This window comes from Microtus oregoni, unplaced genomic scaffold (assembly GCF_018167655.1).
Source record: "Microtus oregoni isolate MIOR12 unplaced genomic scaffold, Mior012 000012F_ref0000307, whole genome shotgun sequence".
In the NCBI taxonomy this organism is placed as follows: Eukaryota; Metazoa; Chordata; class Mammalia; order Rodentia; family Cricetidae; genus Microtus; species Microtus oregoni.
The window spans coordinates 13,155,066-13,180,366 of record NW_024543071.1 but is presented as its reverse complement, the minus strand read 5'-3'; the positions used below and the strand labels follow the sequence as shown (position 1 = coordinate 13,180,366).

At 44.8% G+C, this 25,301-nt stretch overlaps 1 protein-coding gene across 1 annotated transcript in view; it reads right to left on the bottom strand.

Moving 5' to 3' along the window:
- The window catches only part of Cfap43 (cilia and flagella associated protein 43), an 85,486-nt gene that overhangs the window by 36,715 nt on the left and 23,470 nt on the right, over positions 1-25,301 (bottom strand). The window contains exons 6-15 of the mRNA XM_041661891.1: positions 22,433-22,592; positions 17,965-18,032; positions 16,277-16,408; positions 14,683-14,799; positions 10,637-10,717; positions 9,321-9,469; positions 5,347-5,450; positions 3,494-3,631; positions 2,136-2,308; positions 427-576 (exon numbers count right to left, since the gene is read on the bottom strand). Coding sequence (XP_041517825.1) covers positions 427-576; positions 2,136-2,308; positions 3,494-3,631; positions 5,347-5,450; positions 9,321-9,469; positions 10,637-10,717; positions 14,683-14,799; positions 16,277-16,408; positions 17,965-18,032; positions 22,433-22,592 — 1,272 coding nt within the window. The remainder of the gene's footprint in view (positions 1-426; positions 577-2,135; positions 2,309-3,493; positions 3,632-5,346; positions 5,451-9,320; positions 9,470-10,636; positions 10,718-14,682; positions 14,800-16,276; positions 16,409-17,964; positions 18,033-22,432; positions 22,593-25,301) is intronic.

Genomic DNA, 25,301 nt, shown 5'->3' with positions numbered 1-25,301 from the left:
TGTGGGCACAGGTGTGTGTGTGGGCATGTGCACAGGTATGCAGTTGCTCATGGGGACCAGGGCATAGGATACCCTGAGACAGAGTTATAGGCCCTTGAGAACCATTCAGTTCAGCTGCGGAATCAAACTCAGGTCCTCTGGAAGAGAAAGTAGAACTTTTAAGCAGGGAATCATTTATTTTTGTTTATGTGTACAGGTGTTTTGTCTGCATGTATGTATGTATACCATATGTGTGTCTGGTGTGTCTGGTGCCCACAGAAGTCAGAAGAGGGCGCCAGATCCCTTAGAACTGGTTGTGAGCCACTGAGTGGGTGTTAGAAACTGAGCCCCAGTCCTCTGCGAGAGTAACAAATACCTTTAGCCACTGTTCGGGTTTTTAACACCACCCCCCCATCCCCTGATCATATATATATTTTTTTAATTTACCAGACTGAAAATATCTCGGACACAGAGAAATCCACATTTGGCTATTGTCAGGAGCCATAATCCATGTGAAGACATGGAGATCATTCCAGATCCGTACTGTTTGGTTTGGACTTTTTGGTGTGGCTTGAGTACGCAGACACCAATGTGATTCTGCCAATCAAAGCAAAGAACAACATATGGAAAAGATCAGGCCAGTGGCAACTTTGGTTTTGTAGCTGTGCAGTACATGAGGGATTGGGCTCAAGTCTGAGAATGCTGTCCTTGGGAAGCGCCTATGTTTGTACCGTGTATTAATTACGTCTCTACAAATAGAAGCTGATTCTGCCGGCCAAGGAGCATGTTTGTTTGTTTTGATCCTGGGATCAAACCCAGGCTCCTATGCATAATAAGCAAGTACTCTTAACCACAGAGCTACACCACAGCTCAGCCAGCAATGGCTTCTTTATATGTAATTCTGCCACTGAGGATCCAAGCCTACACTGAGGGTCTTTGTTTTCAGCCATTACTTTTATATACTGTTGAAATAAGAGCGGCTGGGCTGCATCCCCGCACCCGGCCGCCTGCACGGCTAGCTTTACCCGAAATAATTACACGGAGACTGTATTCTTTTAAACACAGCTTGGCCCATTATTTCTAGGCTTTTCTCGGCTAACTCTCACACCTGGACTAGCCCATTTCTTATAATCTGTGTAGCCCACGAGCTGGCTTACCAGGAATGATCTTAACCTGCGTTTGCCTGGAGTGGGAGAATCATGGCAACTCCTTGACTCAGCTTCTTTCTCCCAGCCTTCTGTTCTGTTTACTCCTCCCACCTATGTTTTAACCTATGAGGGCCAAGCAGTTTCTTTATTGCTTAACCAATGAAATCAACAGATTGATATATGACACTCCCACATCAATATACCATCACGCACAAATCAAAATGCAAGTTGTCCATGTCCTCACTCTGCGTCCCATGCATCCCTGTCTCCATCTTCAAAAATGACCTTCCTTTGGTCTCAGATGTCCTTCTCAACTCCATCCCATCACCCCTGTTCCACATCCCCTGATCGCCCTCCTTCCTTAGGGTGAACATATTATTTTTCTGTATCCCAATCTGAATCTTCCTTCAAAGTCCAGCATAAATATTGCTTTGTCGACAGTTTTCTCGAATCTTCTGTTACCACAAGCCACCTCTTCTTTTTCTTAATTTCTGCACCTAATACTGGCTACACCGAGAGACAATAACTGAGAGAAGATAAAAAATAGTTTAGAGAAGCATGGGATAGAGTCTCCTCCCAGCGACCTGAAGACGGGCATCAGTGGGAGGCTGAGTGCCAAAAGCAGCATGCCAGACACTGTGCTGCGAGGAGGTGATCCAGAATGGAGAAGTTTGGAGAGACAAAGGAACACGACAGAGACATAGATGAACGATTTTGTGTGATTTTAGTTAGGGCCTAGGTGGAAAGCTTCACTGCAAAGTTTGCACCGTATGGCCACTGGCATCTGTGACTTCAAGGCACTAAACAAATACTCTGTCACCTGTATGTTTGCCTGACAAGATGCTGTCTGTGGCGTAAGGGTCACTCAGCTGTATTCGTGATGGGTTAACCAGTAACTCCCATGCGGCTAACTGAAGGTGATGCTGGTCGAATCGGTCTGCCGAGGCAGCCAAGAGGGCCTTGTCTAATAAACGTGACCTCAGTCTTGATGGCGGGAGTCTGGCGTACCTTCTCGGGTATCAGATAGCTGCAGATGTATGGCACATGGCTGCAGAAGCCATAGATCTTGTCGCCTTCAAAGCCGAGCACAGCGGAGGACAGAGGGTGCTCCACCTCGTACAGGAACTTGTGGATGAAGCTGTCCTTCAGCCTTCCTCTTTCATCAGAGATGGCGCTAGGAACTAAGACAGGGAGAAGAGGAGAGCGCCTAAGGGCCTGAGATTTCACGCTGGAAATCGTGGGGACAGTTATGAAACGCAAAATGAAAAATTTGAACAGTTGAGTAATAGGAAAAAGGTTACTTGGTGATTTAAGAAAATGTTAAAACAAGTGACCTCAACCAGAGCTACTTGACACTTACAGCCAATAAATGACACATCATAGCCTTTTATTTCAGAAATTATAAATTATAGCCAGTAAATGATACGTCATAGCCTTCATTTCAGAAATTATAAATTATAGTCAGTAAACGATATGTCATAGCCTTCATTTCAGAAACTAGCTTAAAAACTAACATTAAAATAGACACAATACCAGGATTCTTTTTTTCTTGTTTTTCTTTTGTAAAGGTGTTACTGGCCTCAAACATGCAACAACCCCCCTGTCTCAGCCTCCTGAGTTCTGATTCTTCCCTCCCTCCCTTCTCCTTCCTTCCCCCACTTCCTTTTTTACTTGAGACAGGATCTCACTATGTGCTCTGGTTGGTTTCAAGTTTGCATACAGATCAGGCTGCGTTGTAATTCACAGAGATCTGCCTTGTCCTGCCATCAAAGAGCTTGAATTAAAGGCTTGAACCACCATACCCGGCATTAGTTTTTTTTTTTTCCAGATTCTCAATGTTTTCATGAAAGTATTTTGAGTTTTTTTTTCTGATTTTCTATATTTGCAAAATTTCTAGTTAGATAAATTTGTCATCTGAGACAAAAAGAATAACTGTTAATCCAGAGAGCTAGTTTACCTACACTGTAAAGCATCTGAATTTAAATATGAATATTTTAAACTGCAAAACAAGAGCCATTGCAAAATGACAGATCAGCTTGGCTTGGCAGCTCATCTTGTTTCTTTTTACTTACCAAAAAAAAAAAAAAAAAGGAAGGAAGGAAGAAAGAAAGAAAGGAAAAAAAAATCAAATAAACATTCCTGAATCCTGAGGCAAGAAGGAAACTCCCCATCTCACACTGCTTAGACTGCCCCCGCCCCACCCTCGCCCCACCCCCGCCCCCAGTATTCATTTTTTAAGTTATTTAAACGAGGGCAGCCACCTCTTTGCCAGAACATTACTGAGCCAAAAGAAACTAGAAAATCACCACAGCAGCACCTCTGGCCAGAAAGAGGGGCTGGAGGGCTGGGCTGCTTGTTTGTGTCACCTTCTGAGAGCCTGGTAGGCAGGACGAAGTACTCCAGCCTGCTTCTTAGTTCTGGAAGTGGGGATAGCACCAGTACTTCCACCACGTCCGACATGGGGAGGGACACCGTGGATATCTGCAGAATGTCTTTGTTCGTCCCTGGAAGAAATGGGGCTCTGGTTGACTTTTTTTTTTTTTTTAGAATTATTTATCTTATGTATATATGTTCTTGTCTGCATGTACATCAGCCAGAAAGAGGGCATTAGTTCTCATGACAGTTATGAGATGGCTGTGAGCCACCATGTGGGTGCTGGGAATTGAACTTAGGACCTTTGGAAGAGTAGAGAATAGCCTGTTCTCTTAACCACTGAGCCATCTCTCCAGCCCCCATCTCTGGTTGACTTTAAAGGCTCTGACACCATTCTCATTAAGATATAATTCTACTTTTCCCTAATTCTCAGCATGATATTTTGTTAATATTTAATATTTTACACACACACACCCCAAGTTGTATTTTCCTGTGTCAAAACAGGAACACTGTTCTTCACCCATCTCTAGTAGCATATTTTATTAATTGATTTTTACAGTGACATTTAAGCGAGAGCTATGGGACATTTCTAAAGAACCGCTAGGGTGTTTTTCTGATTAGATGTCTGAATGGCATTTTCCAGCCAGGTGGGTTTAGACCTTCTTGTGTCCAACAGTCCGCCATCTTTGCTCCTCTCATCTGCACCGTGTGCCCATGACCTGGCTCTTTCAACAGCTATGCCAGCCAGTTCCAGGGCTCTTACAGTGGGCAGCCTCACACACTGGCACTCTTGGCGTCACTACCTGTGTAGTGGAAATGCACCTGGTGCTGAGTTTGGTGCTCAGGACACCCTGCTCACTGACCGGGCCATGCCTCATTTCCCTCTCACCTGACACTGGACAGTGCGGCCAATTTCCTCCTCTCTGCAAGGCATGCAACAGCGTGTCTTCTGTCTTCCAGAACAAGACTGGGAGCACCTCAGAAGATTCACCTGAATGACCTTATCCTAGATCTCTCTCTCTCTCTCTCTCTCTCTCTCTCTCTCTCTCTCATTTCCATCATCTCCCTTCATCTCCTGGCATCTCTGGGAAGCCAGGGTCAGCCTCGGGTCCCCTCTGTGATTCTGAACTCAAGACAGCAGACACACCACCAACCACTGTTTTTCATTTCCTTGTATCTTTTTTGAAGCCTTCTCTCCTTTCTGCGAGAGGCCCCGCCTTCAGCCGGGGACTTTCCTTGCTCTTGACAGTGTTCACATAATCTTTCAGTCTCTGTAAATTTACCATATCATCTTGCCATGCACCGACTCCCTCCGCTTTCTCATCCATTCCCTCCCTGACCCATCTGTCTGTCTTTCAGGACCCCTGCTGACCGAGCAAAACGCAGGGGACTCCTGAGCCTGCCTAACTCATACTCTCCGAATTTTCACCCCTTCTGTCTTCTTTGAGCTGTTTCTGGAAGGATGGTGCTGGCCCCTCACTGCTTGGAAAATCCTGGGTTTTCCTCTCTGCCTTCACATTCTGCTTGCGGTTTCAGTGAGAGGTGAGGAGGATTTCTGTTGGATTCCCAGCTTTTCCTCTCCTTATAATTTCAAAATGTTTAGACAAATTAATCCAGTACTAATTAATTCAGTAGCTGATATAAGACCATCAGTTGCATACCAGACAACTCTAATATTCCAAATTTCTCTAAATACAATATGGGGATTTAACTTCTACTTGAAGTATCCTTTTTCAGAAAAATATGATGTATGTAATTGCTTTGCTATAATTCAGAATTTTAGCTTTGAATTCTTTGGCAAAAAGTGACCTAAAATTTAGACAAACAGGTGTGCTGTAGGGCATACCAGTGTATCCGAAAATCTTAAATGAGCTCGAGGGTCTGGCATCAATAACAAAGATGTTCCCTTCGACTGTACCGGCCAACAGGAAAACTCCTCGCTGGTCATAGCTAGGAGAGAAGAAATCCAATGTCAAGACCATACTTGCTTCATCAGCTTGGGGTGGGGGGTGAGCTTGCAGGATGCTGGACCACAGAAGCACCAAAGTGGCCACTCTTACAATGCGTGGCTTTTACTTATGTATTCATTTATTCTATGATGCTGGGGTGGGACTGAGGGACTTGTGCATCCAGGGCAGGCCATCTACCAGTAGGCTACATCCCCAGCCCTAGGGTTTGTGGTTTCTGATCTTATAAAAACCTACATTTACATGTTGAGGTAGTCATTTTCCTCTGAGCCAATGCTACCCCAGATTTAACTTACAAATACATAACCAAGAAGACTCAGGAGGGCTGGAGATGTAGCTCAGTGGTAGAGGGCTTGACTAGCACACATGAGGCCTAGGGTTCAAACTTCAGCACAGAAACAAAGCCAAACTAACATCCAGTCAACCAAAACATGCTCAGGAAAGACAGGCAGGTGCTACATGGTAAATTGGTAGAATGCATTGGCGAAGGTTTGCCAGTGATGGCTGTGACATTCCAGTACTTACAATTGCCACATGGATGAAGGGAAGGAACATACTGAAACATTTCTACAACTTTCTCTAAATAAAAAAAGCTGGAACAATATGAATCGGAGAAGGAAAAAAAAAAGGAAAAGTTCTGGGAAAGAGGCAGCCCACACAAGAAGGCATAATTCAGAAGAGCAGGGGACAAAGAGGGAAGTCACTCCAGCTTCTCTGTGCTGGAGCCCACCGAGACCAGCAGGGACAGTTTAGACTTCATGGATAAACTGGTTTCATCTCGGAGATACAAGGTACATTCATCACATGCAAAATAAAATATGCCAAACATTCAAATGGATTAAAGGATAGAAATCACCTAATCATCTCAATGACACAGAAAAGGCTTTGGCAAAGTTCAGTGTCCTCTCATAATAAAGGCCTAACAAGTCCAAGGAACTCAAGGAACGAATCTGCATATAATAAAGACTACATATGACAAACCCATAGTCCAAATTCTAAAATCTGGGGAACATTGAGAACATTTCTACTAACACCTGGAAAGCGAAAAGGATGCCAATCCCCTCCCCCTCTATATAATGCAATTCAAAAGTCTTAGGACAATAAGACAAGAGAATGAAATAAAAGGGTACAACTAGGAAATGAGGAAATCAAAACATCCTCTTTGCAAGTCACATGATGGTATACTTAAACAACCCTGTGGACTCTACCAGAAAGCTCTTTGATTAGGTAACACTTTTAGCTAAGCAACAATACAAAATCCACACAAAAATCCAGTAGCTTTTATGTATACCAATAAAAAATGCTGAAAAACAAATATGGAAAAATATCCCATTCACAATAGATTTAAAAAAAGAAACCCTAAGAATAAACCTAAGCATGGAGGTGACAGACCTCTGCAATGAAAACTTTACACACCCTGAAGAAAGACACTGAGACATTAGAAGATGGAAGACCGTTCGTGTTTATGGACAGGGATCAGGGTTGTGACAACATCTTCAGGTGTGACATAATCCTCGTCAAAACGTCTGTGACTTTCTTTACAGAACTAGAAAAAAAAATCTTAAAATTCATATAAAACCATGAAAGATCCATGAATTCAAATAGTCATTTTCAAATACATTTTTGAGAGAGTATTCCACGTCCTTAGATATCAGGAAACTGCAACGAAGACTTCTTTGAGATTCTACCTCATCCCAGTTGGTATGGCTATCATCAAGAGAACAAAAGCAAGCAAGGATGCAGGGACCCAGCACCCCCGTTTGTTGGGAGTGGAACTCTAAACTTGTGTAGCTGCAATGGAAGTAAGTATGGAGGAGGCTTCTAAAAAAACTAAGAGCCGAAATAATGTACGACCAAGTCTTGTATAGTAGTTTCCCTGGAGAGAGTCACATCTTCCACCTTGAAAGAAAACTTCTGAAAACCCTGGGTGTGGAAAGGGGTATTTGAGTATTTGAAATAACAAGATACTTCAGACTGGCTGTTTCCATGAGGGTGAAACAAGGTCACCTAAGCGAGGGTGAAACTTTCTGGACTACAGCAAAATTTGTTAGGCTCAGGCAGTAAACAACTCAAAACAGCTTCAGGAAGTCTCTGAAACTGACCAGGTTCACTTGGTCCCTCCCTTCCAAAGCACGTGTAAGCAGTAAGTCCTGCTGAGAGACTGGATCAAGCTGAGCAGTCCCAGCAGCGGAAGGAAAGGCCAGGCAAGCTGCCTGGAAGAGGCTCAGACCATCTGAGCCGCCCACAAAGAATACTCTCCATCCTGTTGAGCTTCCTACAAGCTGTGCCCCAGGTTTCCAGCTTTTGCGAGCTTCCCCATCCTAGGGTGAGCTTTGGTGATGTAGTCTTTGAATCATTTCTGCTTCCTATAAGTAACCCTCATCCATAGTCCTGTAAGAAATGCTGCTGGTTGGGTTTTTGCTTGTTTGTGTGGTCAACTTGACACAGGCCAGGGTCATCTGGGAAGAGAGAACTCAACTGAGGAAATGACAATATCAAACCGGTCTGTGGGGGCATTTTCTAGATTAATGATTTGTGCGAGAGGGCCAAATCCACTGTGGGTGGCGTTATCACTGGGCAGATAATTCAAAGCTGTATAAAGTAGCAGACAGAGCAAGCCAGGGAGTAGCATTTCTCCACTATCACTGTTTTACCTCCTGCTTCTATTTTCAGTAAAGAAAAAGTAGAAAAAAAAGAGGAAACAATAATTTTAACAAAACATGAAACCATGACATCTTTAAGAAAATGGGTGGAACTGGAAACTCTTACGTTAAACTAAATAGACCAGACTCAGAAAAACAAATACCACATCCTTCATCTCATAAACAGATTCTAGATTTTAGCGCGCGCGTGTGTGTGTGTGTGTGTGTGTGTGAGAGAGAGAGAGAGAGAGAGAGAGATGAAACTAGAAGAGTCCATAAGAGAGAAGAGGGATCCTAAGGAGGGGAGGAAAAGGAGATAATGAAACATGAAAGCAGAAAATGGATCTTGAGTGGCAGCAAAAGGGGGATGGGAAAACGGGAGCAGAACACAGGTGGTGAATGACAAGCAAGTATAAAAAAGTTAGCACAAATCTCATTGCTCTCCATAATAATGTAAAAACCAGTAGAAATACCTTTGAGAATATTGCTTCAAAGGATTTGGAGTAATTTGAATGTCCATCAGGATTCTACTGTTTGAGAAAATGACGAGGCGTGCATGTATAATGGGGCTCCACGCCACCAGACAGAGGAATGAGGCTGCCCTTTGATGTGGAGGCTGAACATTCCCCAGTGGGGCTGGGGAGACAGCTCAGCTGATAAAGTGCTTGTCCCTCAAGCATGAAGACCAGAGTTCGAGCCTCAGAACCTGCCTGACAGAAAGCTGTAGTGGTCTCTGTATATGATCTCAGGACCAAGCCACCTAGCCTAGCCCAATCAGTGAGTTCCAGGCCCAGTGAGAGAACCCATCCTCCCCACCCCAAACAAGGTGGATGGCATCTGAGGAAATACCTAAGGTTGGCCTCTGGCCAGCATGCTTGCATGCACACCGTCGTGCGCCCTCACACAAGAGCACACACTCCAGTATCTCTCATTATTTGGCGACCATGTAAGTGAACAGAAATACTGGTCTTCATGCTTGCGGATAAAAATGTCTTTGTGAAGAGCGACATCGGAACCCGGTAATAGGCTGCTCCTGGGAGCGAGGTGCGTGTGAGGCACTATCTACTATACGTGCCTTTGTGCTTCCAAACGCTGAACCGAGTGAACGTTCAAAATAAATGAAACGTGTGGAAATGAGAAAGCAAGGCTGCATCGCTGGAGCCCCCATCCAGAGCGCCCGGTGAGAGCGCGGCCACGAAGGAGATGCTTACGTCAAGATCTTCACCGGTGACTCGGAGAGGAAGAGCGTGTGAATCACCCGAAGGGCCTCCACGTTGTGGACGTCCAGGAAGTATAGACAGCCATCCACTGTCCCCACGACAGCCGACCCAGAGGAAGGGGAGCATGCTAGAGTTGTTGCCTGTGTAAGATAAACCCCAGAGAATGAGGCCTGCCCCACGTACAAGGCACGTACCAGGCGGGAATGTGACTCAGGTCTGCAGCGCCAGCTCTTAGCGTGCACCAGACCCTCTGTTTCATCCTCCGCCCTGCCCCACCCCACCTCAAATGCTTAGAATTTTTGAAGAGCTTGAAAGCTTGCAATGGTACTTATTTCTTTTCAGAAAGTCAGCATTCCTGAATCCGACTAACTGCGTAAGCAACCACGGGAATATCTCGGAGGTATTTTATGCTAAAACTAGAATGATGGAACCTAAAGAGAAAGCTAAGCTGTGGGGTCACAGGGAAACACGGGGTCCCTAGTGTCTCAGAAACATGGTGTGCACTTAAAGACTCTAAGTCTCATCTACAGAAGGATGCAGAATTGGACTCAGAAACCCAAGGACATTTGTATTGGGGTTTGAGAAAGAAAAAAAGAGGGCAATCCATCCGGGAATTTGTCGGCTGCTGTGAGGGCAAAGACAAATAAGATAGAGTTGGGGACAGGCTGGTGACAGTGTCCAAATGACTCTTGGAACAAAGCCGTCTTCTAACCAAGCGAGGTATTTTGTTTTTTTGGCATGAGTTTGTGGGTGCAGTGTGTGTGCGTGTGTGAGAGCTCACATACATCTGTACATGTGTGCATGTGTAGACCAAAGATGGTCATTAGCTTTCTTCCTCGATTGCTCTCCACCTTATACACCGAGGCAGGGTCTCTGGCTTGAACCCAGAACTTGCTGACTCAGCTCGTCCAGCCTGCCAGCTTGCTCCACTGGGGTCGGTTTGTGCCTCCCACACACCGGGAGCACAAGTGCCCATCACACCTGCACAGCATTTACATAGGTACTGGAGGTCCTGTTTCTTGTGCCCACACAGCAGGCATCTCAACTACTATGCCTCCATCTCTCCTTCCCCTGGCATGTGCCTTTAGGGGGCGCCTGATGTGGGAAGGTCATATGTCTATCTGTTGCTTTCATTGGTTAATTAATAAGGAAACTGCTTGGCCTGATAGGTCAGAACATAGGTGGGTGGAGTAGACAGAATAGAATGCTGGGAGGAAGAAGGCAGTGAGGTAAGACGCCATGCCTCTCCTCTCTGGTCAGACACGATGGAGCCAGCGGCCAGACACTTATTTATCGGGTACACTTACGGGAGTTCCCAGCCAAAGCTTGCTTGCACAAGTGCAATCCTCTATCCACAAAATAGAAACTTCCCCTGAATTTGTGAGCGTCTGCGGAAGGAAGAAAGGTAACAGAACTGTTAGACTTTGCGATGGAAGCACGTGCTAATCGACTAGTATGTTAACATGGGGAGGGGTCAGTTAAAAGCTTTGCTGTTGGTGCAGTTTATTAATAATTCATAAATTCAACTCAATTCTTATTTTTAGAAGAAACGTTAACTGTTACCTTTTTAAAAATCCCCCTGTTTTCTTCTTTCTCTCACCCTCTCTCCGGCTCCCTGAAACATATATAACCCAGGCTAGGCTTGAACTCCCAGTCCCCCTGTGAAATATCCCTCTTCACTGTGTGAATATACATCACTGTGATTGGTTTAATAAAGAAGCTGACAGGCCTATAGCTAGATAGGATAATGTTAGGTGGGGGAACGGAACTAAGGGAACTCTGGGGAGAAGAGAGGCAGAGTCTTGGGAGTCAGGAAGAGATCATGAGATGCTGAGCGAGCAGGATGGGAAGTAGATAATGAGGTAAACAAGCCTTGGGGCAGCGCATAGATGATAGAAATGGGTTAAGTTATAAGAGCTGGCTGAAAATAAGCCTAAACTATTGGTCGAGCATTTATAATTAATATTAAGTCTCTGTGTAGTTATGTGGGAGTGAGCTGACTGGATGGAAATCTCTGCCTACATCCCTCTGCCTCCCTTCCCACATGCTAGGATTACAGGCACAAACTATCATATGTGGGGTCCTTTTTAAAACAATTATCTTCAGCAGTTGAGGGGCAAAGGGAGGCGGATCTCTGTGAGTTTGAGGCCAGCCTGGTCTACATAGTTCCCCACCAGCCAGGGCTACAAAGTAAAGATATATTCAGTGGGCACTTGCTACCAAGGCTGATGAGATAAACTTGATCCAGGGACCCACATGGTGGATGGAGATGACCAACTCCCACAAACTGTCCTCTGATGCCCTCATGTGAGGGCATGCATGTGCATACACACACACACTCTCACACATGCATGCACACACACAATATGTAATAAATAATAAAAATGTAAGAAATAAAATAAGTTATTTTTAACAATTTTTATTGACTTTTTATGTACCCCAACCCTGCTAATTTCTTAGTCCTTCCATATCCACCCTTATCCTAGCTTACCCCAAAGAAAAATTTTAAAAAGTATTAACTGAAAACATATCAAACCAAACCAACAAAAAACCCACTTCGCTCCTCTATCTTTCCCACCTCTCCAACACGTCTTCGTTCATACAGTGTGGACCCTCTTGTCCATTCAGCTTTACTTGCGAATGTTCACTGCAATGAGTTGTTGGTCTGGCCAAGGCCTCTGTCTTCTGGCACAGCATCGGTATGGACCCTTGCTAAAACTCCTCTCAAAGATCCTGCTGCTGCTCCTAGTCATGGAGATCCTGTGGCTTTGGTCCTACAGAACCTGTCCCTTCATGCACTCACGCAGGTCATAGATGGGGTAGATGTTGGGGTGGGCCAACCCCAAGTCCTGGATGTGGATCTGGGTGGTAGCTGATCTGGCCAGCCTGGGCCGCTGGGACCACTACCCTCAGGCGAGGGGCAGAGTCAGCTCTTCAGTGTCCATGGCACAGGGGCCAGCTCTCCCATGCCCATGGTGAGGGGTGGGGCCCTCTCCAGTGTGGGGCCAGTTCTGCCCTGAGAGGCAGGACCATCTCTTGCAGGGCCAGCGAAGGGAGGTGCCCGTTCAGCATAGCTCTTAGATTTCAACAGGTATAGTTTTTTTTTGGCTTCCTGTAGTAATAGGAGCCACAGATAGCAACACAGACCCTGGCTGCCATAGGGCTATGGACACAGACATGACCCTCAGCTGCAGCCTGGGTCCAGATGTCGCCATGGCCCAGAGGCAAGCAGGCACCCACATCAGCCTGTTCCTCATCACCTTTGTTTCTTCAGCTCTACTTCTCTCCACAGCAATGAGCCCATCTGCTTCTCTTTCCCAGTTCTTCACCATGCGATTGTTCATCATAATCATGTCTCCCTGCCCGGCACCTAGTGGTGCCAGGTGGGCCTGGGGAAGTCTTCAGCCCACACAGGGCTGTGAGAACCCAGGCAGGCCAAAACAAATTATCTTTAATATGATTTAAATAACACAACTATGTAAAGAAAAGTAAAATAAGGAACTAGAAAAATATGGCTTAGTAGTTAAGAGCACTGGCTGCTCTTCCTGAGGACCCAGGCTTGATTCCCAACATCCACATGGCAGTTTACGACCCTCTGTAACTCCAGTCCCAAGGGATCTGATGTCCCCTTTTGCCTTTGCAGGCACCAGGCACATATGTGTGCACAATCATACGTGCAGGTAAAATACTCACACACATAAAAATAAAATAAAATAAAATATTTTCACCATAGTCATACTTCAAATAAAAATCCCCCGGAAGCTCAATGGGATCATTGCCTAATGATAATGATTAAGCCTATCAACAGGAAATTATATATTGTTCTTTTAAAATTCTTTGACTTTTAGAGCACTCTTAGGACTATAGACGTTTTGAGCAGCAAGTACAGCGGATCCCCCGCCCACAGACACACCGAGTTCTCTGTGGTTCACAGCTTTCGTCAGAGTGGAACACGGGCTACAGCAAATATGTCCATACTGATAGTTACTGGGTATTGTCTATAGTTTACATCAGGGCACCTTCCGTCTTTGTGCTGCTCATTCTGAGAGTTTTGACAAGTTTGTAATGGCAGGCATTACAGCACTGTATATACAGAAGACGGTGTCTGTCTTAAAAATAGTCTCCTCCTGTCTATTCCCGGCCTCCCTCCCCACACTCCTGACAACTGCTGATCATTTTTACTGCTTGGCTTTTTCCAGAATATCCTGCTAAAGTCATAGAACATGTACTGTTTCCCACACTGGCTTCTTTCGCTTAGCACTATACATTTATGGCCTCTCCGAGTCTTTTGGCGGCTTGACAGCCTTATTTCTTTTATTGCTGAGCAACAGCATATTGTGTGACTGCTCCACGGTCTCTCCATTCACTGGGGGAACGGCACCTCGGTTATTTTCCGAGTCTGAGCCATGATGAAGAACGCTGCTATAAACACTCGCATGCAGCTTATTTTTGGATGGCATTATGTTTTCAGCCCATTTGGATAAATACGAAGAGGTATAACCACCAGGGCATATGGTGTCTGTCTAGTGTTGAAAGAAACTGACAAACCAGCTTCCAAATTGGCCATACCTACGTGCAGTGAATGAGCGCTTCAGCTGCTCTGCAGCTACCTGTCATTGCCAGCATTTTAGATTTTATACATTCTAATAGTCTTACTGAAACTTCATATGCCATGTTTTGCTTATATCCATGGGAGGCCTGCTCTTTTCTGAAACAGAGAGTAGGGGAATGTGGTAGGGAGAAAGAAGGGTTAGATGAGGGGCTTGGGGCTGGGAGGGGAAACTGCCATCTGATTGAGATGTAAAATAAATAAATAAATAAAAGTGAACAATTTTGCTCATAAATGGCAAAAAATAAGCATGAATAGACTCCACACTAAAGAAGACATATGGACAGAAATAATTATATGAGAAGAAGCTGGGAACATCATCCTTAGGAAATTGTATGTTGGAGCAATGAGCTGTCACTGCCTGTTAGGATGTCTAAAATCTAAAATGACCCGTGGTTTGCTCTTTTTGTGGTGTTTTCTCTGGCTTAGGTGTCAAAGGAAAGCCTTGAAGGATGAGTTAGGAAGGATTTCTTCTGCTTAGAACTTCTAAATGGCATTGTGGAGAAGTGGAGTTGTTCTTTCCCTTATCCATCTGGTTCCAGAACTCCCATTTTTTGGAACGTTATTATTAATCCAATGTCTTTGACATAGGGCTTTAGAATATCTCTTTCTTTGAGTGTGGGTTCTGAAAAACTCTGCCTATCAAAGACTTGGTCTACAGATACTCAGTTCCTGTGGATAGAAATTTAAGCTGTGAAACACAACAACTTTGATCCTCTAGTGCCCCAGGAGACCATTTCTTACCAGGAAATATTTGGTTCCAGGTGTGATGAAGTCCATTGCCTGGACTTTCCCATCACAGGCTTCTAGGACTTTATCTAGTGCTGGCTCTGCACCAAATGTGTAGGTATAAACAGTCCCCTGAAAAAGCCACACCAAGAAAAGAAAACATATAATAAATGTATATGTCATTAATTCAGTGGCCACTGTGAGCAACAAACACACTGTTTGGGACTAGGTGATGGGAAATCATGACCTAAACAAGGTCCCCGAGGAGCTTAAAATATAGAGATCTTACTTATTAATTTAAATGAGCAAATGATTGAATCAATAATACAACAAGAGTCAAACATGTGGGAGATAAGGTCAGGGATGGGATACGAAATCTGTGTTGTGAAGGGTCATTTAAAACATGCTGTTTAGGGTATTTACTCAGAATGAGAAACCACCATGGGCTATGAGTGACTAAGAGAAATGCTCTGTCTGTATCAGCTGCTGTGCCAAAAACACATTGTTCATCCCACCACACATGGAGAACACATTGTCCATTCCATCACACATGGAGAACACATTGTCCATCCCATCACACACAGAGAACACATTGTTCATCCCATCACACACGGAGAACACATTGTTCATCCCATCACACACGGAGGATACATTGTTCATCCCACCACACATGGAGAACATATTGTTCATCTCATCACACATGGAGAACACATTGTTCATCCCATCACACACGGAGGATACATTGTTCATCCCATCACACACGGAGAACACATTGTTCATCCCATCACACACGGAGGACACATTGTTCATCCCATCACACATGGAGAACACATTGTTCATCCCATCACACACGGAGGACACATTGTTCATCCCATCACACATGGAGAACACATTGTTCATCCCATCACACACGGAGGATACATTGTTCATCCCATCACACACGGAGGATACATTGTTCATCCCATCACACATGGAGAACACATTGTTCATCCCATCACACACGGAGGATATATTGTTCATCCCATCACACATGGAAAACACATTGTTGATCCCACCACACATGGAGAACACATTATTGATCCCATCACACATAGAGAACATGTTGCTCATCCCACCACACATGGAGAACACATTGCTCATCCCACCACACATGGAGGATACATTGTTCATTCCATTACACATGGAGAACACATTGTCCATCCCATCACACATGGAGAACACATTGTTCATCCCATCATGCATGTAGAGAAGCCTCTTAAAAACCTTCCTGCTTGTTTTTTCCTAGTAGTTCCATCATGTATTTTATGGGTGGGGGACTCAAGACAGGGTTTCTCTGTGTAGCCCTGGCTGTTCTGGGGTTCATTCTGTAGATTAGGCTGATCTCAAACTCAGAGAGATCCCCCTACCTCTGCCTCTTTAGTGCTGGGACTGAAGGCATGCACCACCACTGACTGCTCGGCCAAACGTGGTTTTTATTCTGGTCTTTGTTCATCGAGTATTTCCCATCTGCACTAGAGTTCTGATGTGAGGAGACTCATTACACAATGCGCCCCATCCTTTATTCCCCTCACACATTGTCAGGGTCGAGAGTAACTGTCTAATGATGTACCTTGTCCGTTTGAATCAGCAACATCTTGTAACTAGGGGAAAACACCAAATTTGCCACTGGCGCATCAACCTCAACAAAATTTTTCACCTGGTACTTGGAATCTTTGACGATGAATGAGTATATCATGCCGTCCTATAGACCAGACACAGGAGACAGACACAAGTCAGTCCTTGCCAAGGCATTTTTGCCATCAGACAAACCAAGGCTCAGGGACGATATTGCCGTTCCCTGTTTGAGAGACCATTTGTGTTTCCATCTAGAATGTATTGTCACCTTCAATTCAGACTACTTTTAACCGTGTCCTTGACTATGCAGATAGCAAGAGACAGAGTTTATATGGCTTGCGTGTTAATTCTCCGCATTTCAAAGAGCATTCGTCCTAAGTGAGTTTTGAGTCATTACTATGTACATTTTTTTAAGTACCTCTGCGACCCAAAGGTGGGAGTGTGTCTTTTATTTACTTTAGGTCTTCTCCTGTCCCCCCATACGGTGCTAGAACATGGCAGGCATTCACCGAGGATGGCTGGTCAGCCAGTTGCTGACTATAAACTTAACGGAATGATTTCAATAGGCATGCGAGCTCCTTCTACAATAGTTAAGAGGCTTGGGGAGAAGGCAGCCAACACTTTCTGGACTGAACCTCATTGTAACTAACGCAGACTGTGGCTTGGGTGGTGGGGAGATGAGCAAGCTGCTTTCCCCAGGCTCATTTTCATTCTTCAGCTCTGGCAGAGAAAGATAGTGGCCTTGAAGAAGATAAGAATCTCAGAGGCTGCAAATGCAGACTAAACACGCACAAAACGGGAGGCAGTTGTCTTTGACAACTTCAGGAAGAAAGGCGTAAATGGAGTTTAAGCATAGAAGACGCTCATGGCGGCTTCTGCTTGGTGGAACCAAATCATTCACCCTACTGTCTTTGCCTCACTGGTCTCAAGGTGACCGTGACAGAGATAAAGACAAAGCTAACAACGTCAACTAGACCTCCTGAGATTCCAAGGTAATGCTGTCACCAACCTTGACATTGATGACCCCGATTACAGCTACATGGACACACATGATCTGCCCACATTTAAAACTTCCTGGGACTGTGTGTCCTAGTAGATAAAAGCATAGGCCTTGGGCTCATGCCCCAGGTTTACTTCCGGGTCACCGCTAAAAGACGTGGTACTTGCACTTGCACAAGGAGCATGTCAAATTCCTACCAGATGAAGTTCTGAGAATTAATAGTACACTTTGTATGGTGCCTGGCACAAACTGTGGCTAACTCCATCTGCTCAGGCAAATGGAGATTAGTATTCTGAATCTCATTAGCATCTCTAACAGGCAAGAGACCTAAGCTCATATCTGACAACCCAATTCATTATTGCAGAATCAGGCACCATCTGGGCTGAAGAGAATTGGGTGTTTCTTTCCCCTGGGTGGGAGGAAGAGCAGCAGATTTTTAAAGCCCTCTTTGATTTATTTGCAGCAGCAGAGATATGATCGTTCATTACCTGTCTTCTCTTTTTGCATGTGATGGAAAGTTTTGCTGGTAATGTTTTTATCATAAAATTCAACAAGGAAACAATTGTAATTGCTAATCTGGAAGAACCCAACGTGCCAAAATATGACTTAGAAACACAAGCGGCAGCAAGGGGAACTCTGCGTTTTCATGACATCGAAGAAGTCTGAGAAATAGAATACATTACAATTCCAGAAGTGAGCACGCCGTCCTTCTGGTACACCAGTGTGAGCGGACTGATAAGTGGGCCTCCATCTTTGGGGAAAAGACAAAAAAGAAATTAGACATCATAATTAAGAGAGAAGTAACAATGAACAGTAAGAGCTGTATGGGAATGATTAACTGTAGAAGTCAAACAAATTGTGTTGGAGTTCTAGACTACCGACTTGTGGACTTGCATTAAAGAACTACATAGTAAATAGATTTCTGTTTTCAGAAAAGTGTTGCCAGAGATTGGCAAAGTCCCATGAAATCAAAACTATTTTATTATTGGACTGTGTGCTTAAGATTTGTGCATTTTATGGCATGTACATTTATATCAATAAATAAAACACATTAGGGAGAAAAGTTCTGCAAGAACTTTTATTAATAAAATATTAATAAATTAATTAATAAAATATTGTCTTTGCAGAGGAAATAACAAAACCATGTTTCAGTTTATATAGTGGTATGTTATTTGTGTTTTAATAAATAAAGCCTGCCTGAAGATCAGTGCAAAGCAGCTGAACCAGTCAGCCCTACAATCCAGACAGTGCTTGCACACACCTTTAATCCCAGCAGCCACACTAGTTAGCCATAGAGGCTGGGTGGTGATGGTACACGCCTTTAATCCTAGTACTAGAGAGGAATATAAGATGAGAAGAGACAGATCTCACACTCAGTCTCAGTCTGAGGATTTGTGGAGGCAGGATGGTTTATCTTTGGTCTGAGGTAGAGGTAAGAGCCAATGGATGCGGCTCTTAACCCATAATTGTCTTGCTACATTTGGTGCCCGACATTTGGGGTTCAAATTTACGAGAAAGTTGTTTGCCTATGGCTTTACAGACACTGGTATAGGCCGGAGCTACAAGTGCCTAGAGTCACTACCCTACTGGCTAGGTTTTTCTTGTTTCTCTCCTGGTGAACTCTCTGAACCCCCTTCTCGGGCTGCTGCCAAACTAGGTAGCTGCCTTGAAATTCAGTGAGGCCTATACTGTTCTACGCAGCAGCAATAAGCCTCATATCTTCACCAACATCGTCTGCAGATTTGGTAAGATCATCGGAATTCTTAAAGAGAGAGTTCTTTCCCACATTAAAAAAATGGAAAACATCATTACATTGGCAGGATGATCATATGCTGGACAGTTGGCAAATAGAACGATTAAATGAGAGGATGTCTAATTTAGATGGAATTTATGGAATGTCACTTATAAACATTATCGGCTTTATCATTTTTGTTTTATCACTAAAAAAAAAGTGGTTAATCTGAGTGCTAAGATACAGGCCTTAGAAAAACTTAATAAAACAGATCACAAAAATATTCAAATCCAGACAGAGGAATTTAATGGAGAACCAATTTCAGCCTTTCATTATAAGAGCTGAGAGGATGGGGACTGGAGAGACAGCTCAGTGGTTAAGAACACTGGCTACTCATCCAGAGGATCCGGGTTCAATTCCCAGCACCCACATGGCAGCTTGCAACTGTCTGTAACTCTAAGATCTGATACCTTCACATTTAAGGCATTCAGGCAAAACACCAATTCACATAAATTTAAAAATAAAGAAAAAAGATTTATTAAAGGTGTGGTGGCGCACACCTTTAATCCCAGCACTCGGGAGGCAGAGGCAGATGAATCCCTGTGAGTTTGAGGCCAGCCTGGTCTACAAGAGCTAGTTCCAGGACAGCTAGGACTGTTACACAGGGAAACCCTGTCTTGAAAAACTAAAACCAAACCAAACCAAACCAAACCAAACCAAAACAAAAAACCCAACTAACCAAACAAACAAAACACCTGAGAGGAACAGCTTAAGATTTTCAGACAACCAACCTTAATATATCCAGTAACCACACAAAAATTGCCAAATGGCAGAGTAAGAGCTGAACGGACCCCTGTGCTAATGTCAGATTTAAGGAGATTCAGTGAAGCAATAGTCTCATACGGCGTGCATTCACCTTTCATGAATGCTGAACTCCTGTTAAGTTTGAGAGAGAATTATCCCTAACAAGCCGACAGAGCTGGGTAAAGCTGATCTAGAGCCTGGTCCACAATTACAACGGAGGACCTGGTTCAGGGAAGAAGCTATTATTGGACAACAGAATAAAGCTAGAGTTAGGAAAACCTCCCACGATCAGATTCTTGGAGAATGAAATTACGCTTCTGTATGACGGTCACCTCTGGGCTGGTTTCAAACGCGTAATCCACCTGCCTCAGCCTCCTGAGTGCAGGGGTTACAGTCTCTTTAGTCACCACATCCAGTTGATAAGCACATATTTGAAAGCATTTATAACACACAAGAAAAAGAGTATACAGAAAAGGAGTTGTGGACAATGTTTAAGACAACGGGATTAAGCCTGAGTGTATAAAACACATTAAAAATGTGACAGGTATTCAGAGTGAGGAGCGTTGCTTTATAATTCATTCTACAAGTGCTTGCAGAAGGATTAAAAGGTGTCACAAGCCCCTCAGTGACCTCAGCCAGCTGATGGCCAAGAGGGAAGGGAGGCTTGGGGCCACTGTGATAGCCCAGGGTGAGGCTCTAAGTGAGTTGTATTGTCCATGGTACTCCAGTGTGAGCATCTAATGGGCCAGAAGGTTGGGGTGGGGCTAGGGCAGGGTCCACAGGAAGTGAGAGGCAAGAGAGCAATGACATCTCTAACAAAGGTAACTACAAACGGCAGCAAAAGAGCACAGGAATGGTGGGAAGTCTGAACACTTTTAAGTGGAAGGACCTGAAGATGGATGGAGCCGACAGAGGTTTGCTCTTAGAGAGTCCAGGTAGATCCTCTGTAGAGAGGAACAGGGCTGCAGGGACAGTCACAGTGAGGAGGGGCATGTAGGAAAGCTTTGCCAAGGAAGTGTGAGTCAGGGGTTGGGAGAGGGAGTCCGTGAAAGATACTGAAGTTGTAGGAAATCTGCAAGAGGGAGAGATACCTGAGCCAGACACTGGGTAATACGGAGAGGAGACACAGACCTTGGGTAAGATGGAGAGAAGAAACAGACATTGGGTAAGACAGGGAGGAGAAACAGACACTGAGTAAGACGGGGAGGAGAAACGACAAAAGAATGAGGAGGCAGATCTGTGAAAAGCCAGGAAAAAACACTGGGCAGTGAAACTCATCCCGAGACCAGTGGAAAACGAATTTAATGTGGCTTCTAGGAACAGGTGGGACATCAGGGCAGCATCGACTCTGAGTTGGGTGTTAAACGTAGGTCTTCCATATGAGCAATTTGATGGTAACCAGCTGTTTGCTTTGGGCTGGATGTAGATTAATGTCAGAAAATCAAGGTGTGAAAAGATGAGCTGGATGAGAGAGTGCACGGTGCATGTTTGAGTAGCTGGCCCCAGAGAGGTTCCCTCCCAGAGCCCTGCTTGGGTGGGGGTGGATTCTTGTGGTCCAGGCGCTATACTGGCCACCGCTAATGGAACCAAGAATGGATGGATATTTGATGTAAGGGAGAGCTGATAGCATGGTCCATGAGATAACAAACCACACGAAAAGGGTTTTAATCTGCAGGATGGCGGATTTAAAAAGACAGCTGCCACGGGAAGGGGGGTTGAAAGGAATGGGAGGCAGAAAAGGACATGATTAGCTGACCAAACAGAACTGGGGAGTCTGAGACTTTACTCCCTGGATTTAGGTGTCAGCCCCACAGCTCATATGAATGTGACTTTTTTGGCTTTGAGCTTACATGTGTGTGGTGGGAGGGAGGGTACGTGTGCCATAATTTGTATATGGGTATTCTGGGGATCAAACCCAATTGGCAGGCTTGGTGGCAAGTCCCTTAACTTGCTGAGACATCTTACGGGCCCATGAAGATGAGGAAGTTTTTTTTAAACCTTGTGTGTTGTGGAGTAGATGTATCTCTTTATGGTGTGCTGAGAATTTCATGATACACACATATAAAAACAGCATCGAAACACTAAGGGCCTGTTAACACTCAGTAAGCAGTGGTTAGGCACAGGAGCACACACAGGATTTGGTAATAGAGGGTCAAACTGAGGAGGCCTCAGGATGTCTCTAAGAAGGGAAAATGAGGGATCAAAACTGTTGTGGGATATTTTTACCTTGTGTGCAGGTAATATTGCTGTGACTGGTTTAGTAAAGATCTGAATGGCCAATAGTATAGGCGGGACTTCCAGGGAGAGAGAGGAAATAGGAAGAGGAATCTAAGCATACAGGAAAAGCTTGGAGACATGGAGAGGAAACGGGAGGTACAAGATGGAAAAGAGGAGATGCCACATGATAGGATGTAGATTAATATAAATGGGTTAATTTAAGTTATAAGAGCTAGTTAGGAACAAGCCTAAGCTATAGGCTGAGTTTTCATAATTAATAAGCAATCTCTGTGTCATTATTTGGGAGCTGCTGGCAGGACAGAGAAAGACTCCACACCCAGTATGCGAGGCCGACTCCACAGCTGTGCTTCAGTACTGTGGGCAGAGCTGTTTCTTACCCAGCAGTGATATCTCCTCCACCTTCTGGAGCACAGTCACCTTCAGAGTCTCTGCGTTAATTGTCAGAAAATGACCCTCTTCACACCCAACGTACAGGTCACTCGACGGAGTCCAGCAATGCATGGTCGGGTGGAGCAGAGGGTAGATATCATCTTTCGGCTGTGGGAGGGAAGAGCATTCACGTGTTAAGACAGCAGCCGTGGCCAAGGTCCACAGAGACAGCCAGCACCGCCACTGTCGCCAGACACCGGAGTGGCCAGAGGGAACGTGTTGGCCTTTCCTCCTCACCACCGGAGTCACTTCTCCTCTCTCCAGTTTTCTCTGCATATGTGACTTGACCAACACCTAAGGCCATCCTGCTACACTCAGAGCTCTCTCTTCGCAGACTCTGATGAAGTTTTGGTTAACACCCTATTGACTGTTTCTTAGTGGCCACCTTTGGCTCCAGTCCTTGGTTGGCTACAAACACTCCCTTTTCAGGAAGAACTGTCATAGTGCCCTGTCTTCTGGTCTTGCAAGGGTCACTAATGTCAGAGGTCATCTTGGGGCCTCCACTTGACTGGCTCTCAAAGGCAATGAGATGACCTTTGGCCTGACTCCGTGTGTGGTCATTCCATGTGCCTTGATTCCGCAGGAAAGGAAATGCACAGTCAGCAGATGTAAGCAGGAGTTGGACCAAGTTGAAAGCAAGTTGGGTTGTTTTCCTCTATAAAAGACTCGGGAGTGGATATCTCAGGGTTCGTGGACCCCACAGATTGAGTCATGTGTCCTTGCTTTCTTTTTCATAACCCTCAAAGGTGTAAAAGCTATTCTTAGATTTGGGTCACAAAGAGAGGCCATAATATGTTCAGGCGTGCCTTAGATGGTGATATTAACTGCCCCCCCCCCAGCCTTCAGCACTCTGCACAGCAAGGAGAGGCTGTCCCTGTCAGCAGCGCTAGACTCCAAGGCCTCCTCTTAGTAAGCCTTGAACAGTGCCAGATTGTAAATGGAGGATATTAGAATATGGCCTCCATCTTTCCTTCTCCCCTTTCCCCCTCTTCCGCCTTTCCTCTTTCTATCTCCATCTCTCCTCTTCTTCCCCTCTCTCCATCTCTCTCCCTTTTTCTCTCCCTCTCTCCATCGTTCCCTCTCTTTCTCTCCCTCTTTCCCCCATGTCTCCCCTCCCTCCCTCTTTCCTTTCTTTCTTTCTTCCTTTATTTTTCTCTTTCTTTCTTTTTTCTCCTTTTTTCTTTCTTTTTCTTTGTTTCTTTCTTTCTATCATCCTCTCTTTCTCTTTCTTTTTTGGCAGTGCTGGGGCCTCTTCCATGCTAAGCGAGCATTATTCTACCACTGAACCACATCCCTACCCAACTCCTTTCTATTTAACTATTGAAATGTACTAGTGTGTGTGTGTGTGTGCGCGCGCGCGCGCATGCGTGTGTGTGTGCGCGCGCACATACACTTATGTGCACAACTGCAAATGCATGTGTGTGTATCTCTCTGTGTGTGTTGAGCTTCCTGTAGCTCTACACAACTAAGAATTGTCACTTATTTTTCTTCTGGCATCCTTGTACCCACTGACATAAACTTTGTTAACAAGGTAGAGGCCAAATTCCTAGCATGCTTAGATTCTTTAAGAGTTCTCTTTTTACACAGTGGTGTCTGCCAGCAAAGCAGAGGCAGGCGGATCTCTGAGTTTGACTGAGGCCAGCCTGGTCTACAGAGTAAGTTCCAGGACAGCCAGGACTGCACAAAGAAGGCCTGTCTCGGAAAACCAAAGCAAACCAAGCCAAGATCAAGAAAGAGCTCCGTGTTTTATGCCCTACTTATGCAGGCGTTCATTCATCTAACCAGCTTCCATGGAGTGTTTGGCCCTTTCCAGACAGTGCTCCAAGCATCCATGGGCTGTAGTGGGTGACAGAGAAAACTCCCTTCCCTTACAGAAGTTACTGACCAGTGAGGGGAAGCACAATAAAAAAGAAGTTGCAAAGCTGAACGTGGAGAATGTGCTGAGACACACGATGGAGTCAAGCGGGGGCAGGAGCTAGAGTTGGGAAGTACTGGTACCATATGCTCCGCAGGTGTCCATTATGAGCTCCTTGCTGTGCTAGTCACCTTCCTAATAAATACCCAATTGTTTCATAATAGACAACACATTGCTCTTTTAATTGATGAAATATTTGTAGATTCAAGGCAGTGACAGCAGCAGTCCCACCAGATTTGCAACTGACTTAGATTGTTGATGTTACATCTTCCAACATATGCACGCCAGCCATCGGTCATGGGCAGTCAGCGCATCCAGTCTAGTTTCTTCTCAACGGGACCGTCATGTAGAGAAGAATCAGTGAGCAGCCGAATCAGAGAGTGATTGAGGCTGAGCCAGGCACGTGGGTTACAGGGAGCAGTGTTGATACAGCTCCCCTGGCCGAGTGAGGAGTGGACAGAAAAGGACCTTGAAATACCACCAAGGCAGTGGTCAGATGTATCGCGATGATATTTTACAGGGGGAGGTGGCTTTAATTGCATGATTGATCTAGTTCACGTCTTCACAGACTTGAACAGTTAGGAAATAAAAGCCGGAATAATTATCGCTTGCCCACCTCCCGACCCTGCTTTTAAAAAAGGCACCACTTGCCACCCCAAAGGGAGTAGACTGTCACCAATAAATGGCTTTTCTGTGGGATCTGACTGAGTGACATTCACTGAAGCAGGGTACTTCAACCCTCTCAGATGGCTCTGATGACTTCTGACAGACTAATCACAGGAAAGACTCTAGTTTGGCACAGCTAAGTGTAGGTAACGATTTATTTATTTATTTATTTATTTATTTATTTATTTATTTATTGATAGGATCTCACTGTGTAACCCAGGCTAGCCTGGAACTTT